The sequence below is a fragment of the Diadema antillarum genome, unplaced genomic scaffold (genome assembly GCF_040938485.1).
Source record: "Diadema antillarum isolate AM-2024a unplaced genomic scaffold, OU_Dant_1.0 scf00000104, whole genome shotgun sequence".
Lineage (NCBI taxonomy): Eukaryota > Metazoa > Echinodermata > Echinoidea > Diadematoida > Diadematidae > Diadema > Diadema antillarum.
In genome coordinates this window covers 729,134-748,146 of record NW_027270993.1, presented here as the reverse complement: position 1 = coordinate 748,146, position 19,013 = coordinate 729,134, and the positions used below count along the sequence as shown (strand labels likewise).

The following is a 19,013-nucleotide window of genomic DNA, read 5'->3' as shown; positions in this document are numbered from 1 at the left end:
CTATTATAAGTGGTCCCTGATGTAGAATCTTTTGTTCATTCTAGAACCAACATTCATCAGAGGAAGAAATCCACTTGAGGGCTTTTTACACTTGTAAATTTTTGCTTAGTCCCGTACCAACGGTGGGGCTAAGGGGGGCCTTAGCCCCACCGTTGGTATGGGACTATCCTTAGCCCACTTTCTGTTTACACTCGTTTTTGCCAAAGTGGGCTAGCCCCACCGATAGTCCGGTACTATCTGGCCCTGCAAAATAGCAGGGTTAGCACCACAATTGCGGTGCTAGCACTGCAATTGCGGTGCCAAGCAAGTGAGTGTAAACAGAACGAAAAAATAATCCGGGGCTAAGCGACGGAGACGAAGCCCGACCCCACTGACCAATCAGAAACGAGGTAATCAAGTGCTGCCGGTGCGTGCGTGTAGGTGTACAGCGCACAGCGTAATCATGAATATTCATGTAGTTTGGAAAGTCCGGGGCTAAGAAATACGAGTGTGAAAAGGTCAGTTTTCTCCTTAGCCCCGGACAAGAGATAGTATGGGACCAATTGGCCAGTGTAAAAAGCTGAAAAAATTGGTACGGGACTAACGATAGTCCTGGGTCAGAGAAAGTCCGGGGTTAAGAAACACAAGTGTAAAAAGGGCTTTGGTGGACCAGACATCCTAAGAGCAAGAAGTTCTTATTGTGCAAACATTCAAGAAACCTAACATGGCAGCTATTATGTCACAGGAGGGTTGCTTATCAAACACAAACAAGACATACCTGTGCAAAGGTTTTATTGAAAGAGGAACTACTTAAAGGGATGGTATAGTTTTGGTTAGGATTGGGCCTCAACTTTCCAACTTTTCTTAGAGAGAAGGAGAAACCTCATGAAATATTAAAGAGCATACAATTTTAAGAGGAATTTTATGTTCATTTGATGAATATTGGTTTTGAAATGGCTGAGATGTCCCAAAACGAAGAGATCCTAATAAAAGATGGGACCCACCTTTGATTAGGACCACTTCGTTTTACTTTGTTTTTTTGATATCTCAGCCATTTCAAATCCAATTTTCATCAGATTAACTTGGAAGTTTTCTTAGAATTTTATGCTCTTTATTATTACCCTTATCAGGCATCTGAGCTGTGGTTCTTCAAAATTGTATTCCCCTCGTCTTACGTGTGGGAGTGCACACAAGCAGGGAGAAAAGGGGTGAATTTCTCATATTCCCCTCTATGGCAAATGCCTGTGGGATTTGCATGTTAAAAACGAGGTGAATATAGCATCCGCGCACTTGAGCTCCCAGTGAGGAAAGTTTGCTGTTGATGACAATTTCTCGCAGAGTGGTTTCGCTACGAAGGGCAAATTCCCATAGGTTAACACATAAAACTAAAGGACGATCGCTGTTACTGTGTGAGCTGGCTGTTTCTATGTGCACCACATACCCGAGTTTCACGACAGAATGCAAATTTTCATAGGTTAACACGTAAAAATAGAGGAAGATCCCTGCGCCTGTGTGAGTTGGGTATTATACGCGTGCCACATACCTGAGCTGTGAATAGGAATGTAGCACGCAGTTTGGTGTAGAGCTCAAGCTGGTGCCGAGTGGATTATTACCGTGAATTGGGAAGTTGTAAAAAGTTTACATTGTGATGATTTATTTTACTGCTCAAGATGCCTGAAATGGGAAATAATAATGATGTGGACTGTCTACTTTCGGGGGATACGACATTGATTGCCCTCACTAGAATTGTATACAGTTCTAGTTCAGGCAATAAATGTCGTATCCCCCTCAAGGCCAGTCCATATTATGTTAATATTCCATAAGTGGTTTCCAATTATCTCGCAAACAATTAAAATCTGAATCCCCCATCTCAACCACAACTATACCATCCCTTTAATATATATGTGTTTGATAATTGCTACATCAGTCATTAGTAATAGAGATAAACTGATCACCAAAATACCAGTCATCTTTGTGTGTGTGTGTGTGTGTGTGTGTGTGTGTGTGTGTGTGTGTGTGTGTTACTAGATGAATGATACAGTGTATAACATATGTGGCTGTGATTTGAACCAATTTGTACTTACAGACCAGTAAGAGGGAGTTGTGTGTTTATGTTCATATCAACAAGTCCTTGTACCGATATCATGCTCAGGACAGCTCTCATGTCAATACATGCCAAGAAAAATTACCAAGAGGGTTAGTGTCAATAGAGATTACTTCCTTGTGAAGTACAACTTAAACTGTAACACAGACTGAAAGTTATTGATGAAAGCAACTCGCGCATCAGTCGCCAAAAGAAAGTCAACTGAAAGGCGAAAATACTGTGACAACAGCAGCCACTCAATAGAGCAAAACATCCAAATTCTGAACCCACTTGCCAAATGTATAGAAGGTTAAAGGGATAGTACAGTTTTGGTGGAGATGAAAATTGGGCTTTTAAGTTTTTGCAAGATACCAAGAAAACATATATGATATAGTACAGAGCATACCATTTTAAGAGGAATTCAAAGTTTATTTGATGAAAATCGGGTTTGGAATGGCTGAAACATCCAAAAACAAAGTAAAACAAAGCGATCGTAACAAAGTGTGGGTCCCACACTTTCTTAGAATCGCTCTTTTTTAGACATCTCAGCCATTTCAAAACCAATTTTCATCAAATAAACGTTGAATTCCTCATAGAATCACATGCTCTTTTATATTTCATAAGAGGTTTCTCATTATTTCACCAAAAAATGTTAGAAACCTGAAATTAGGTCTCAACCAAAACTGTACGATCCCTTTAAGAGCAAATAAGTTTCAGTATTTACCATCCTTCAAAGCGTTGAAATTGTACCTCCTTGTTTACTCGTTGAGGACGGGTCCCGAGTCCCGAGTATACTCGGGCAAGTGTCTATGGAAAATGCGTGTTGTAGCAAAATCAGGCCGTCCTAAATGGGTTAATTTTCTTGCTCATATGATGGGCCACAAAGTAGCAATGTTTCCCTCAAAGATACATTGTCTCCAGAAATATGTATTAAGAAAACAAAGCACTAATGTTCTTTCTCTTTATCAAGACAGAAGAAATTAGTCACCTTGAACAGATTCAAGACAAACCCAAAGCCTGTCTGTTTTATTGTATGCAAATTACAAAGCAAGGAGAAATTTAGGAGACTTGTCCGCAAAACATACTTCTCAGAAGGGCTCAAAATCCATCTTACACCATTTGGAATTTGCTTGTAGTACAGCAAAAGGGTTTATCAAGAATCTTGCTTGGCTAATACGATTTGCCAGGATGATGTGTTGTTTTGGAGTACAATGTATTTTTAAATCACAAGGGTAAAATGGTAATAAAAGTCACGGTGTATCCTGGCGATTCACTCTAGAGCAGAAGATCCATAGATACTGCTGTTTCCATGAGTTATCAATTATTGATAATCAATTATGAAAGCTGATGCAGCAGCCATGATCATTTACAGTATGCTCTGCGACTTTAATTCTTCCAGTAAACGCTTTTGGCTAGTATTTCTCATTTGCATTATTACCCAACTGAAATTGTGTTATCACACAGCAATATTCCACACATTTCTTGACATACATAATGTCTCCATTCTAGAGCAAAAATCAACCATTTTTTTACAGGCGTATGGAAATTATGTTTTGCCTTTAATCAAATATATCCAGTCATGTCATGTGGTGCCATACTGAGGTGCTGTCATCCTGAATGATTTGTAGAGATTAAGGCGGAAACAACATTCATATTCCTGTCATCAGGTTTTCCTGGTCTTTTTCACAAGCAGCCTCCTAACTCTCACTCCTCTTTCCCTTTCTTTATATAGTTTCAAACGTTAGGAAGCAGTTTTCCATTCGATGAATGCTTCCTCCCTGTCAAAAACCATAAATACTATGTTCTATATATATGTCTGTGAGATGTAAGGCATTCGTGGTCTACCACAACACCCGCACTCACACACACACACAAACAGCATTGATCATAAAGTCCAAGTCATGCAAACTCACCATTGAATGCTGTGTGAGCTTCTCCCTTCAAACAAACTCATGTCATCATCCGTTTCTTTGTGGTAGGAAACTGTGTCGTTGTGTGCACTTCTGTCCATGCATACCCTGCCTGATGATAGTACGTAATACTTCCTCTTTAGAGGTGTATATAACATCTGAATGTGTCTCACTCTCATTCTCTCGCATATAAATGAAATCAATATCCATACATCCTTGTAGGAATAAACATGCAGTATCCTGTGATGGGTTAAAAAGATAAGTCATTACCAGTTAAACTTGGTCTTGGGCTTATATCTATAACATTTAAAAAGTCATTTAATAGAATATAGGCAGACAGAAAGGATAAATACATGGTACAATATATGATAGTTTGCAGGACAACACTACTGTAGCAGCAGTGGATGAAAAAAAAATTATTTTCATGATGCTTTTTGCAGAAGTAGAATTATTTGAAAAAATTAAAGTCAAAGGTCAAAAGTCTCCATTAATGCAAATGATAATTGCATGTAAGGTGTAATTGAAGCAGATGTTTCAACACAAAAAAAAGGAACCTTAAATGATAATTTGCAAACTTAGAAATGTACAGTTTAATGCTCTATCAAAGCATAATATAGGAATATCAGTAGATTGTACAATGTACCTGTCTTAAGCCTTGTGTTATTGTTTTGTATTATTGTTATTTGATCCTTTGAATGCCATTTTGTTAAATAATCCATGAAGTATTCTGTCCTTAAGCTTGACAACAATGTAAATTCTTAGGATTTTATCATGAATCCCTTCACACACATTGGCATAGTGTAGTAGTAATATGCAATGTGAACACAAATCCTCTAGTCATAATCTGTCCTGATGGCATAAAATCCGCAGTCATTCAGTGTCACAACGAGACCATTCACACCAACATTAATGTATCAAGATAGAAGAAAAGAGACAACTTAGTACTGAAAATTCAAAATTAAGCAGCTCTTTCTCAAGCACAGTAACACCCAGTGTGAATGGATGGTGGTAAAAGATTATGGAGTTTATTGTCACAATATTTCCAGTGAGACTGGGCTTGATGACGATAAATTTATTCTGCCACAGATCAAAAAAATATTGGTGGATTCCCTGAAGGCATATATATTCACCAAAGGATCTGGATATGACATTGTCACTTTACAAGGCTGTGACTGTGCTCGTATCGTAGTACTAGTGTACTTTGAATGCAGAGTTTCTTATCTGCTTGTGGTAGAATTCTTCCTTCCTGTTTCCCTAATAAGAGCCTGTGTGTTGTGCTGTATATGGAAAGGACATTTGTTGTTTGTGTGGCGTACCAAATAGCAGGAAGCTGATATAACCTTTAAAGGTTATAATTATCGCTCTAAGAATGTGTTAAGTTTTAACGTGCAAGATTTTAAATATTTAAATCATTCTAGTCAGCTTCATCAATCATCGGTATCCTTGTTTTGCAATTTCATACATGCCATACATCTTGTTTATTTTGGTTTTGGTTTGTTTTGTTTCTCTTTGATTTTTTTCATTGCTTTGTTTTGTTTGTTCACTTTCTGTTTTTTGAGGGGGTTTATCCTCATTTTCATGATGCATGTGTTATTGCTTTAATGCATAGCCATCCAGGTATAAAAGGTTTTATACTGGTATGTTTTAGTGCCATTGTTGGTCCTGGTTATACTCAAGAGATTCTTGTTTTTTACTGTGTTCTGACATTTTATCCAAATTATGTTTCTCTGACAATCAGAATTCATAAGATTGTTAAAAAAAAGGGAGGATAAATGTACAAAAAAGTGACAAAAGATCTTAGTGTATTGAAAAGGGGACTTTCCCCTCACCTCTGTGTCATGGGGTGGGGGGGGGGGGGGGGGGGAGAGGGGATGGGGAGTGGGGAGAATTGTGATATGGAGTAAGCATGTATGACTTCTCTGAAAATCTCCCAGTCCAGGAGTATGCATAAAGCATTCAATAGGTTTGCTGCAAACTGGTTTATTTTGAGCACTAGAGGGCTCAAGCACCTAATCCTTAAACTTTCAGTTTCAGTCTACTGCTTGGATATTGCAGGAATCCTCCATCCTTGTCATGTATCTTGGCAATTAATTATGAAACAAGGTCAAGTAAAGAGATTGTGCACCATTCACAGATTGAAGTATATTGTCACTTTAAAAATCACTGATATTAGATACCTTGTACAATGGTACAGAGATGTAAAGTTTTTTAGACACAGAATAGACAGTCTGTCATAAAACTTTGGCAAAGCTAAATTGAATACAAAGCTAAATGAGACATTTAGGTCTTTTGAATGACTGATAGGACAGGGTTAGCTGAAAAAAGAAAAGAGTACTTATGCATTGTACCATGGGATGTTTCAGCTTGTTTGATTTGGTAGAGTATTGGAGAGTGTATCATGTCTAGACATTTTGTGTGACAGTATCTTCTTTGTATTGTCTGCTGCCCCCTATAGGTGGCGAAGCTGGTTCAAGAGCTGACCAATGCATCAACCATCGTTCTCTTTGAGCTGATACTCATCGCCCATCAGGTGAGAATGGGGGAAGTCTTGCGCCCTCTCTTGTCTAAGTACACTCAGACTACAGCAAGAATCCTTTTCTCTTCAGTACTGAGAGACAAGGAATATTATTTCAGTAACAATCAGATAGTAGCTATGATAACTACAGCAAGATGTCTTAAATACCACTAAATAGAAAATTCTTTAGACTCTGTCCTCAGGTAAAAGTGGTAGAAGCTACACAGCCATGGGAACATTTACTAGAAATACAAACTGTCAAGGCAATTACAAATTACAGCTAGGATTGGGAGAACAGACACTGCTTGATGTGTTTCTTGGACTGACCCAGATTTGATTAGGTATAAAGGTGAAGAGCGAGAGAGTTGAAAAGGATTGGGGTGGGGTGGGGGGGGGGGTACGGATTTAGAAAGTTCTCTTGCTGTAAAGTTTTGCCCTATGTGTTGATACACATAAGGGAGAAGGTGGATGGAAGATCTGAGGGAACAGTGTAGAGTAAATGAGGCATAACCTGTTATGGTATAATTGTCATTAACCCAGTGAGGACAGTTTGATTTTACTACAACACTCATTTCTTGAGTATACTCGGACTTCATCCTCAATGGGTTAAGGGAAAGACCATGAATTGAATAGTATATGCCTTCAAGGTAAGAGCTACACAAGTATACTCCAATATACTTTAGTTCCTCCTCTTTTAGTAACAAGTGTTCCTTTCAAGTATTCAAAAAGTATGGATGACCAGGTAGAAATACTTGATTTTTCAATGTGCAAAAGATCATTCAAATTGCTCAAGGTAAGCGGAATACTGTAATGTGCCGCAGGGTATGAAATATTTTGTCACCGGGCCTGCCTGAGTAAATCATCAGTAGGTTTGAATAAAGTATGAGCTGCCCCTGGGAGTTTTCACTTCAAAAGTCATATATTTATGTTCGTCTTGATCTGTGTACACAGTCTAACTGGGGAAATGATGAGGGCAAGTTCTTCAACATTTGCTGGTTGGTGAGGGTCCTGGAAACCACCCAAGCTACTCTGGTAAGTCATGTGTGTACCCCTTGACTCTAGCAAAGGGGGCCTTGGAGGGCTGTGAGATTTGCAATGCTGAAGAATCCCCTACAATGATTTCTTCATCAAAAACAATGAGCAGCAGCAGCATCTACACAGGGGTGCCACAATTTTGCAATATTTAACTATGTGTAGCTGAACCAGAACAACAGTGGTTGTTATGATAGCAAAGTAATGGGTATTTATATACACCGTACAATATAGTCATCTTTTTTTCTTATACACAAATCACAACACCAATAGCTTTGTCGTCAGTTCTTTCTGAAAACTGTGACTGTAAGGATGATGACCCAAAACTTTGCAGCTGAAATATTGAAATACATGACATTCCTAGAATTTACTTTGTAGAGAACAGATTATTGTCTCTATTTCATCAGAGTGAATCTTAATACTTGATCCTACTGTATGTCCAAGAGATACTGTGTGTAGTACATGCATAGCCTTCCATTTCTTTTTCTTTTTTTTACGATGATAATGTAGTGCATATAGTGCAGCATTGACTAATTGTTAATGTTTTAAATATGTGTAATTCTGAGTTTGCCAAACATTGTTGTGAAGTCACTGGTGTGTAAAATGTGATATGATATTGTAAAGAGTATGTCATCAAATGATGCATACATCTTACCCTTATTCAATTAGTATACTAGTGTATAGAACACATGGATGTCTTGTTCTGTTTGCCAGTCAATCCCGCTGAACATGAAATACAGCTTAATGGTATACATAGAAATTGCAGACACAGTCTAACTCCTTAAGTCCCATCAGCAACATGATTACATACAAAGTCAATAGGATTTTAGCCTGGTGGTTGTGAGATGGTTAAAATAGATTCTCCGTCTCCATTCCTCCCATGTCTGCTCTGTTTTCTCCAGTTCAACTACGTGGAGCGAGTCCTCGCCCAGGCCATGAAGCTACTGATGCCTTCCCGCCATGAGAAGCTGACGCCTAGCGATGCCGTGCTCCTCTTTCAGCAGTTCTTTGTCCTCCAAACACTCCTGGAGTACAGCTCCTCCGTCTCCGCCCACGTCAGAACCAACTACAACGAGGAGTTTAGGTGAGAGAGAGAGACAGTTCCATCTCCTCATGATTGATGATATATCTTTCTGCAGGTGCACGGTGTCTCGTGCTCATTAGAGGAGAATAATACCCCAATATAAATGTAAATTCAGTGAGTGCGGCAGTATTAGTAAGTTGAGGAAAATCAGACAATTTGTTCAAAAGTTCTGAGTTTTTAAGTCTTTGGCACAGCCATCACTGGATGAGAAGACTTCAACATATTGTAACTTTATGCATGGACAATGATATCAACAAACTTTGTATATAGAGAATTCAACCTATTTCATGTTTGTGGCGTGATAAAAATGCACTTCACTTACCCTTTCAGAAAACAGGGAGAATCATGTGTCAATATCACAACTAGAGAATACATACTTTTCATTTTTTTTTTTAATGACATTTTTATATGATTTCCTTTATATCACCAGATTTTCCTCAAAATTCCTCCTAATATTGCCTTATTATGTTCCCAGGCACTTTATAGCCCACCTTCATCACCATTTTGGTAATGCCTCCAAATTTAACCTAGTTGAAAAGTTAGCGCAAGCCCACTTATATGTAACAATGTACCTCAGTCCAACAGAGAGCCACCTAAGGTAACACGATAGAAATAGGCTTATTATGTAGGTAATCTCTATTCATAGACAATTATTAGCCAGGTATCTGTATCAGTGAACAAAGCGCTTCAACGTGCATAGCAAATATTGAATGAAGCACATTGTTAAAGGGCTAACTGAAGCGTTGTGAGGAGTAGGGATAATCTGGAAGCAACTCTTGGATAAGGCGGGTGCTGTTTGTAAAGTGCAGTATCACAGCATATTCAAAGCAACTAGAGACGAATAGAGTGCAATCAGAAGAGACTTGCCATATCTAATCAGATTTAGACATAAATGATAGAGTCATGAAATCTTTGAGCTCTACATGTTTTCATGAAACCATGAAGTTTGTATCAACTACTTATTCAAATTAGCTGAGGTGATCTTGTCTCAACTCACACCTCTACCACTGAATTGTGCACAAAAATATGAAAATCATACATTGGCTAAGTTAGAAGCTTCAGCCCTTATGTCTCTAAAAGTCATGGCTAGGTTACCACAAAGTAATGGATGCAAAGAATTTGAGTTTTCCTCAGTGATTTCATATAAGCAAAGAAATATTGAGAGAAGGTTGGTGGGAAACTTGTCAGACCAAATGAAATCATTACTGCCTCAAATTTGACTATTCAATTACTGTCATCTAGCTGTTTCATGAAAGTTTATTAAGATTTGATATTCTGTAACTTTCCTACCTTATGTCCAGTTTTTATGAAATCTGTACCATTCTTTGCATTTGATCTTAACCCTGTTTATCAACGTCAACTGTAACATGGTGTGGAAATACCCTTTACATGATTCCAAGCGAACTGAACTGAACTAACATTGAAGAGATCGATTTCATGCAAAGGTTTTGAGTCAGATGCTTAACTGAGAGGGATGAATTGTAAATCAATCTTTTAAGAGGAGAATCTTACAAGAGATGAAAGGCAAAAAGGGCCTGTTTTGCTACCAGAGATGGGAGATCTGAGATGAAAAGATGATATATATATAAATATATGTATATATATATATATATATATATATATATATATATATATATGTGTGTGTGTGTGTGTAGAAAAAGAGAGACAGAGACAGATAATAAGAGAAAAAAAATAGAGAAAGAGAGGGAGATTGATAATATGAGAGAGAGAGGGAGAGGAGAGATATATTTTTGTACTTGTGAGAGACTGAATATGATGGACATCAAAATTTCTCTTCTCTAGTGCACTTGTTGGCGTTCTCACATAGCTTGACATTGATTTCATTAACAGGGTATCTGCAAAGAAAAAGATACGAATTGAAGATTTAGATGACGAGAATAAGAGTATGTGGAAAGCTGGTATCCTCCTTGTCACAAAACTCATCCGCAGTATGAGTTCAGATTATAGAAGCACCTCACGGCATCCAACTATCATTAGTAGAAACATAAACTTCCACACTCTAGACTGCTACCTTCAGTTTCACCATGTGGTGATGCATTTTAATCAGTTTAGAGACTTGTGCAGAATGCATGGATTTGATAAGTAAATTATTTTTCAAAGTTTTTTTTTTTTAAACTACATAATAAAATCAGACCTCTACATATAGAATCACTCCCTAGGGTTAGTCACATAGCATGTGTGGATTTTGATTTCTTTTAGAGTCTTCAAATTCCATAGATCTCTGCCAAATTATTGGAAGAAATCACATCTGCCAAGAGAAGAGTGAACAGAGTGCGCAAGGCAATCTACGTGCTCTGCTCACTGGCAGCTCGTTCACACACACACACTTGTGTTTGTGGTTGCCATGACAACATAACTGACAAGCATGCTCCATCAACAAATCCGGGAGTAGAGTGCAAACTGCTGAATTCTTAGGGCAGAGTGAGTCGAGTGAGTCGGCAGTGCAAACAGATGTGTCGTGCCGGAAAGCCGCAGGAATTTGCACAGTGCTTGTCTTGCCGTATGTGAAGATGATAATATTGACGGTAAAAGTACAGCAGCATGCTTGCACACTTAATGATAATTAAGTTGTACCAACGCCTTATTTGCACTTCCACTTCGCAAGCTTTTGGCACTCACAGTCGGGTTACTAGATTATGTGACATATTGAAACAGGAAGGGCACATTAGTGTGCCTAAAGATACTGAATTATGGAACTGTCCGGAACAGATATGAATAAGCTTTCAGCTTTCCAATGCTGTATTATATAAACAAGACTTATAGTAACCCTTGCTAATGAATTGCTCTCGGATGGTGGGTTTGCTGAGCAAAATTTACACAAGTCCGAGAATAATTCTTGAGTCCCTTCAATCAGCATGCGGCGACTTGATGATGCAGTATTTGTTGAAAGCATGCATCTTGCCTAGCAGTGGAGATCTTAGATAGGAGGAGGTTTTTTTATCACACCATATGTTGGAGTTCGTACAGCATTAATATAAGGTTTATGTTGTGAACTATGCAAAGTTTGCGTGTCCCACCTGTGAATTGAGTGCCATTAAAACTTGGATGTATTGCTGTGGTGTGGCAGTGTGTTCCAATGCCTGAAATTCTGGAGCTGAGGGGCTGAAACATTCATGAACCATGGGATAAGATTTTTTTTTCTTTTGAATTCAATGAATGAGCACTTTATGTGAAATTAGAAACTGACTGTGGGAGGGATTTATCAGTGATTTCCTGAATTTGAGGCTAACATGATGTGGATGGATTTTAATTAACAAATGATACTGCTGTCAAAATGCAATGTATTTTTCCAAAGTTTTGATATAATGTGATATTTCATGTTCTGATATGCAATAGTAATCTGTTATGCAGCAGACATTGTCAATGAGGAGACAAAATATTGGTACTAGGATTCTATGCTACTTTCTCATGGTCAGAATAGCCACCTTAAAGGTACTGTTGACCATTGGGAGCAGTGGTTTTAAAAAATGTTCGAGTTATCACATTTGATACATAAGTGTAGGTTAGTTGTATCACAAAACATTCTACCATATAAAAATTTTGCAATAAAGCCTAAAATTTAAGGAGATATGACTATTTTCCTCAGTAAACTATAGCTGTTGACGGTTTATTCTAGAAACAAATTTGTTATAACTTGCTCAGATTTTGTATATTCATCAATTTACTTAACAGCGATGATACTGATTAACATTGTTACAATGGCTGTTTGTATCCCTAACTCACATTTTAGAACTATTTTGAAGCACTAAAGCTTGGTTTTTGTTTCATCTGCAAATGGTAAATAATGCCTTTAAAATCTCAAAAATATGCTTCACGGAATATAATGAAATTTTGAAGTTGAAGATAGAAATATATCACTCTTTCCCTGCTTTGCTGCGAATCAACCTCTTCACTGGGTATGATTACGTCATGATGTTTAGTCTCATCCCACAATGAGAGATGTGTTTGTTTATTTTGCTGTCTCTGCTACATCAGGTACTACGTGCAATCACCCCACATCATCAAGAAGCTGCCGTCGTCGTATCCCATCACGAGGCAGACGCTGCAGGTCATCGACGAGGTCCTCAGTCACGTCCTCCAGAAACCCGCCTCTATCCTGACCTCGAAGAAGGTAGCCTCACCCCTGATGACCAAGAGGCCAAAGAAAAAGTAGAACTGACCACAGAGTGACCGATGACCACTCTGCTGCTGAAGCCACGAGTCCTATGCGGGGATTTCATGGGCTCTGGCAATACCTTGTAAACTGGTCACATTGTGCAAATACAGAAGTTGAGATTGCTTTTTGAAAATTAAGAGAGCATGATTAGAAGGCTATTTCTTCTAAATGCAGCAGTAAGCAGAGGAATTAGTTTAAGTAATGCCGCATAGGCCAGTAGAGCATAGTCACGCATAACAGTATGGGGAATATGGTAACTTTTCCATGTAAATACACTGCTGAGGCTCATGGCACAATCTCTCATTGTAAGTTTTAGGTTGAACTTTTCATATTACAGTCTAACTTAGCATTTATGATGAAGCACACTTGCTCAGAGTCCATAATTTGTTACTTTTGCCCCACCTTTTTGAACTGTTCTTCAGAGTATTTTAATATATTACACCCGGCAGATATGCTTTGCAAGTTTTGTACACATGTACACACTAAGATTTCATACAAGTTTACTAAAGATGCTTCGTTATATACAGACAAATGTAATCTGCCACTACGTCACTACGATAAACTCAGAGACAGTAAAGCTGGCTCAGCTGCAAATAAGCTCATATGGCTGAAATTTGTCCAAGAGTTTGATGTTCAAATACTTCCCAACCAAGTTGCAAAATGTATTTTGCTTGGATTTTCTCAAGTATGTTACTATGTTGTTTGAATATTGTAAAACCAGAAATATTTGCAGCATGAAATTTTTGTGAAATGCTAGTGGCATTCAGTGCATAAGTTTAGACAAGAACTTTAGTGTGCATTTCAATTTTGGGAATCTTGGCTCCTCGCGAAGTTCACAAAAATTTCTTGCATGCAAAAATTTTTGGTTTACAGTATTTGACCTCCTCTATGTCTCCAGCATGACTCTAACTAAAATTCTGAGCCAATCGTCTCGAAGCTGTTTTTTTTTTTAACAGTCAACATTCATACCATTTCTATGGTAGGTTGTTCTTCATGGAGTGACGCAATTTATGTATTGATCAATTAAAGGCATTGCCTCTGGAAAATTTTTAAAAATGGTAGAAAAATCTTGATGTTACTTAGGTCATTTTATCATTTTTGTGATGACAGAAGATGATTTGGGATCAAATTTTCGTGAAGCCTCATCAGATAGAACAAATGTTTCATGAAATCAAGTCTCTTTTTTTTTCATCAAACCAAGTTTCTTCTTTCGTTTGAAAGTAAATATCACCTTGCTATCACTGTGTGCTTGCTGTCAGCTACAAAGTCTTTTATTCTGCTTCCATGGGACAGCATTTTTGTTCTCAATAATAGATGCTCGTGCAATTTGGAAGCGGAAAGCATTGTTCAAAACTAGGACTATTTGATCTGCTCCTCCTTCAGTGAAGTGATAATGAAAATAATTATAATCCATGACATTTTTATGAAGTCATCTATTAGTAAAGACATTCTGGGGTGCATTTTGAAGCAGGAAGAAATATGATATACTACAGGCAATTAAAAACTTGCGTCAGCTATGTACTATATGCTTATGTGAAGAGGACTGTTTTCAGGTTAGCTTTGAAAGAATCTAGTGCTCGCAAAGAACGGATATGACCAGAAAGTTGATCCCACAAACATTGGTGGAACTAGCTGAGAAGGCTCCGTCCCCAAATTATGACATTTGTTCTCAGAGTTACAAGTTAGTACGCTTCCATTCAACATAATTGGGGCAGTGTGTGATGCAGAGTTTAACTGAAAGTGTCTCAAACTTATCGGACAGTTTGATGTAACATGCTCTGTTGTAGAATCTTTCATCTCAACCCACAGCCAATCATGGAGAGGAGCAGGGAGGAACAAAACAATCATTATGACATCACAGTTTTGAAATGATCCCAGTCTGTCAGGAAACACTTTTGCAGACCACTATTTCTATTCCCTTCATTTTTGCATTTAAATGTCACATTCTTGGTGATTAGTAACATCTAAGAGGTCTCACATTTCAGTTGTAAATTTTGTACATACATCAAAGCTTGTATTTTTTTTTCTTGAGAGAGATAGATAGATAGATAGATAGAGAGATAAAAGATTAATTAGTTTTTGAAGCCTTTTGTGAGATGATGACAGTATTTGTGAGAATTTGCATGGATGCTTTAAGATAAGTTGTTTCCAATATACGGTAACATAAAGCAATGTTGTACAGTAATAGATTTCCTTGAACCTAATGAGTTGCAGAGTGAAAATTGACAATGAATTACTAACTTTTTTAGCAGACGTAAGGTTAGACATTCATCATGATATGATATACTGGTAAAACTTACAGTTTGTGTAATTAATAATCAAGAGTTACATTCATCGAAGGGAAATAATAGAGTTCTATATCAGACCTCAAATTTATGTAATATTTGATGAATCAGTCATACTAGTTATTCTTCAATTACTTTTTTGTCCCTTAAAGTTTGCAATTGAAGATAACATCATGCTGAATTAATCTTTTACACCACAAGAGTTTCTCTGCATCCTGGTAGATCAACATTTGCTTCCTTGTTTAAAGATGTTTCCAGAATTGAGCCAATTTTGGTCCGTTTTTTTAATTGCATGCCTGGGATATAATTCCTTTTCAGGTTAGATACATATTATAAGAAACTAATTTCATGTATGCAAAAATAGTGTGACTGAGCATCGTAACGGTGTTGAAGTGATGTGTAAGTTTGGCCTCTCATGCATATTACTAACCTGTTTACTTGAAGAAAGTTACGTATGCTTACTTACACTAAAATCAAACATGAAGCAGGGCAGTGTAACTTCGCAGGACTAACGTAAGACACCCAAAGTCTTTCCTTGCCCTCTGAGAACTCCAGTCCATGTTAAACCATTTTGTAATTGTGAGGTCTACTTCTAAAGCATCAAATATCTGTGGGCTGAATTTTGGAAAACATAGCTGTTACCGTAAATGCCATAGCTGGCATGAAAGTCATGGGTAGTACCTGTAGCTCTTCTGTGCTTGAGAATGTTGTACACACTTGTTATGGCGCCGCTGTTTGAAATGATGGCACTGTCCAATCAGACTGCCTTTAGTGAAGAACAACTTACCAGTTTCTTTTCCTTGCGTAGGTTTTGGATGTGTTTTGGTAGTGGTTTTAGAGCTGTTGATGTCACAATGAAGCAATTGCTCACTGATTGAAATGACATAAACTGCCTAATTTGTATTACATTTAATAGTATTTAAAAACATGACTGTGAATCACCTTGATTAACATGTTCTGTATTCTTTTGCAGCACTGTGTTGTAAATTCAGCCTTTGATATCAGCTGACTTTATCGATGTTTGACTGTAAAAAATGTGATCATGAAATGGTAATTTTATGCAATGAATTTGAGGTATACAAACAACCTTGAAAATATGTGCCTAAATGATTTATAGAAAAAGGTGTAACAGAAATTATTTCTAGAAATTGCTTAAATCACCTTGATGCTATGATATCTATATAGGATTACTTTTTATGGTGACTGTGTATAGTTGTATGAGTATTGTCAAAATCTATTTCATTGTGTTACTAATGTACTACCACATTTAAGTGTATTTAATGGTAGTGCTCTTTACAATGTCTTTCTCTCCATAATATCCGGCCATCAAATTCTTGCAGAATTTATAGAAGTCAAGTGTTTATATAAGTGTATATGTGTCACTGTGTGCGAAACCAACTGACATATGGTTCTTTGTTTGTAACTTTTACCGTCTTAGCTGTCTTTTATCTGTATTTACTACCACCAGCAATTCTGTACATTTTCACCAGAAAAAAAAGAGATTGTTCTCATTTTTTTTTAATGCAACCAACTAGTCGCTGTGCTATATATTGTTAATGTTACAACTTCACTCAGGTTGTAATGTTATGCAAACAAGTTTAGTTGATAGTTTCATAGTCTGATATCTATTCTGTATGTTTGAACAGCTTTCATTCAATGAATCAACCATTTTAACTTTTCCAGGGGACATGGAGTGATAGGGATTTGAATGGCTGGACGTTACTAGCAAACTCAATGTTTCCAGTCAAGTGGGTCTATCTGGGTGTAAAAGCTGAAAGAAATCCTGGTAGCGATAGTGTTGTATGCAACAATGGTAGTCTCCAGGCACAAAGTGATGTTTAGTCTACTTCAGTACTATTCTGTGATGGCCAGTTCTGTATTGTCAATTTGCTCATTTCATATCATCTGTTCATATTGGTTCCTCATTTCTTCCATATTTATCCTTGTTACTTGCTATCGTCTGTTCGTATTGGTTCCACATTGATTTCTTCAGTATTTATCCTTGTTATTTGCTGACTGTCAATCCTTTTAGATTGAGTCTTGTTCGGATGGAATGTTAGCGAGCATCAGATCTGCGATGCAAACGCTAAGACGACACTATTGGGTAAAAAGTGATGTTCTGCACATGCGCGATACAGCTGTATTCATTGCCCAACGCAGGAGGAGGAGGAGGTGTCATCTTACCATTCACATTACAGATCTAAAGCTTGCTATTTTTCCACTGCAGTCATTGCTCCCAATTTCACAAATTTATTTGTCATTATGAATGGTGAAGTTAAAACAGCCATTTTTGCTTCTTATCTACATGTCATTGTGAGATCCATGGTGGTTTCATCACTCGTAACATACAGGAACACATCATAATTTTTCTCTCATTTTTTTTTCAGATTCACTTTTCAATTTCAAGTTCATTTTCACTTGTCGCTACAAGATGTGGCCGTTGTCATGGGGATGATGACACCCACGAGTCTCTCCATGTTTGTTGTGTATTCCTAGAATTGACATTGGATGAAGCAGTCTCAAGCCTTTGTAACCAGTTTTTTTGCTCTTCACCATATGTCAAGAAAAGCAGATTCTAGCATAGCTTATACAAGTTTTATAGTCATGCAGAGAAGAAGATCTATATTTATTTTTTAGTCTGTTTGATGTGGTTGTGGTTTACTCGTAGATTCGTGGCATTGATATTCATAATGATAAGATGTTTTTGTAGCATATGATTTGAATACATGTGTATAGTCAGAAATCTATATGTAAAAAGAGAATAGATTTATCAATTTACATTAATCCATTTGCAAGACTTAAGTGGAGCAGAGATTGTATCAGTGTATTTCTGACAAAGCTTGTACAGTTCAGAACATTCTAGCACGTGCAGTCCCTCAGGGTAACTGAATGATGTATTCATGAGGAAAATGCTTCGCTGAACATCTTGCAAGGCAAGCAAGCACCTGCACAGACTTTGAACATTTTCTTTCTTGACTTCAAGGGAAGTTAATGTTCAGTACTTTTTTGTTTATTCTCTAGCCATGTAGAAATATGTAGTAGGATTTTGATTGAGAATGTAGCAGGATATGCTATAGTATGCTGGGGGACAAAATGATTGATTATTCTAATGGAAGAAGTTACTAGTATCTTGCATTTCAAAGTCATCAAAATGAGGCATCTTTGATGCCCATATTGTTAGGGGCATATCCTAAATTGGTGTTCCCTGTCACTTAAATGTATATATTCACAAATGTGGTTCACTTACCTAAACCAGGTGTGTTTGAGGCACCCTGTTGATATTGCCCTTTAGAGGGAAACGTACCACAATATCATGCCCTCCCGTATCACCTGACTCCTTGACTTATGTAGCAAGATTATCATGTCTGCCTCGGTAGTTTGCTTGTCGGGTAATGTCCCCCGTGACTTTCAGATCAAACTTCCTCACCACGTGGTTCCTGTTGGAAGTGTCCGTCTTCATTCATCACCTTGATAGATCAAGCTCTTGTCTGTTTGCCGTGTTCTCTCGTCTCTGTATGTCTGGAAAACAAAAGAAAGATCCGTTTGAATGAATGTGAGAGTAATTTCCTTCTTCCGCTTTAAACCACAGCTGATCAGATGTCTGTATGATTTTCATGAGTTTTCGTCAATCACCTTGATTTGATATGACTATTTCTATCTCAGTGTTTCTTGCTTCTATTTTTGGAATAAACCAAAGTGTCTTGAAATCTCAGCCATCTTTTGTATGTCTATAATCTTATTTTTGTATATGTCAGCTGAAGAATTCCAAAGATTGTCACTTTACAATTGCTGATTGTGCAACAGTAGGCAATGTACTCCAGTATCTTTTATGAGGGAGCTTTAGATTTTCGCGACGGGGACGTTCAGAGGGGTAAAAACCTATTCTGAGCATGCGCAAAATCGCTTGTCAAACTCGATTTATTTATAGCTCGCGTCGTCGCGAGTTTT

The 19,013-nt window shown here is 37.5% G+C and overlaps 1 protein-coding gene across 1 annotated transcript in view; it reads left to right on the top strand.

The window, feature by feature from the left end:
• The window catches only part of LOC139719127 (uncharacterized protein C12orf56-like), a 41,351-nt gene extending 28,574 nt beyond the window's left edge, over positions 1–12,777 (top strand). The window contains exons 8-11 of the mRNA XM_071630559.1: positions 6,428–6,502; positions 7,439–7,519; positions 8,422–8,603; positions 12,600–12,777. Coding sequence (XP_071486660.1) covers positions 6,428–6,502; positions 7,439–7,519; positions 8,422–8,603; positions 12,600–12,777 — 516 coding nt within the window. The remainder of the gene's footprint in view (positions 1–6,427; positions 6,503–7,438; positions 7,520–8,421; positions 8,604–12,599) is intronic.
• Positions 12,778–19,013: the final 6,236 nt, after the last annotated feature.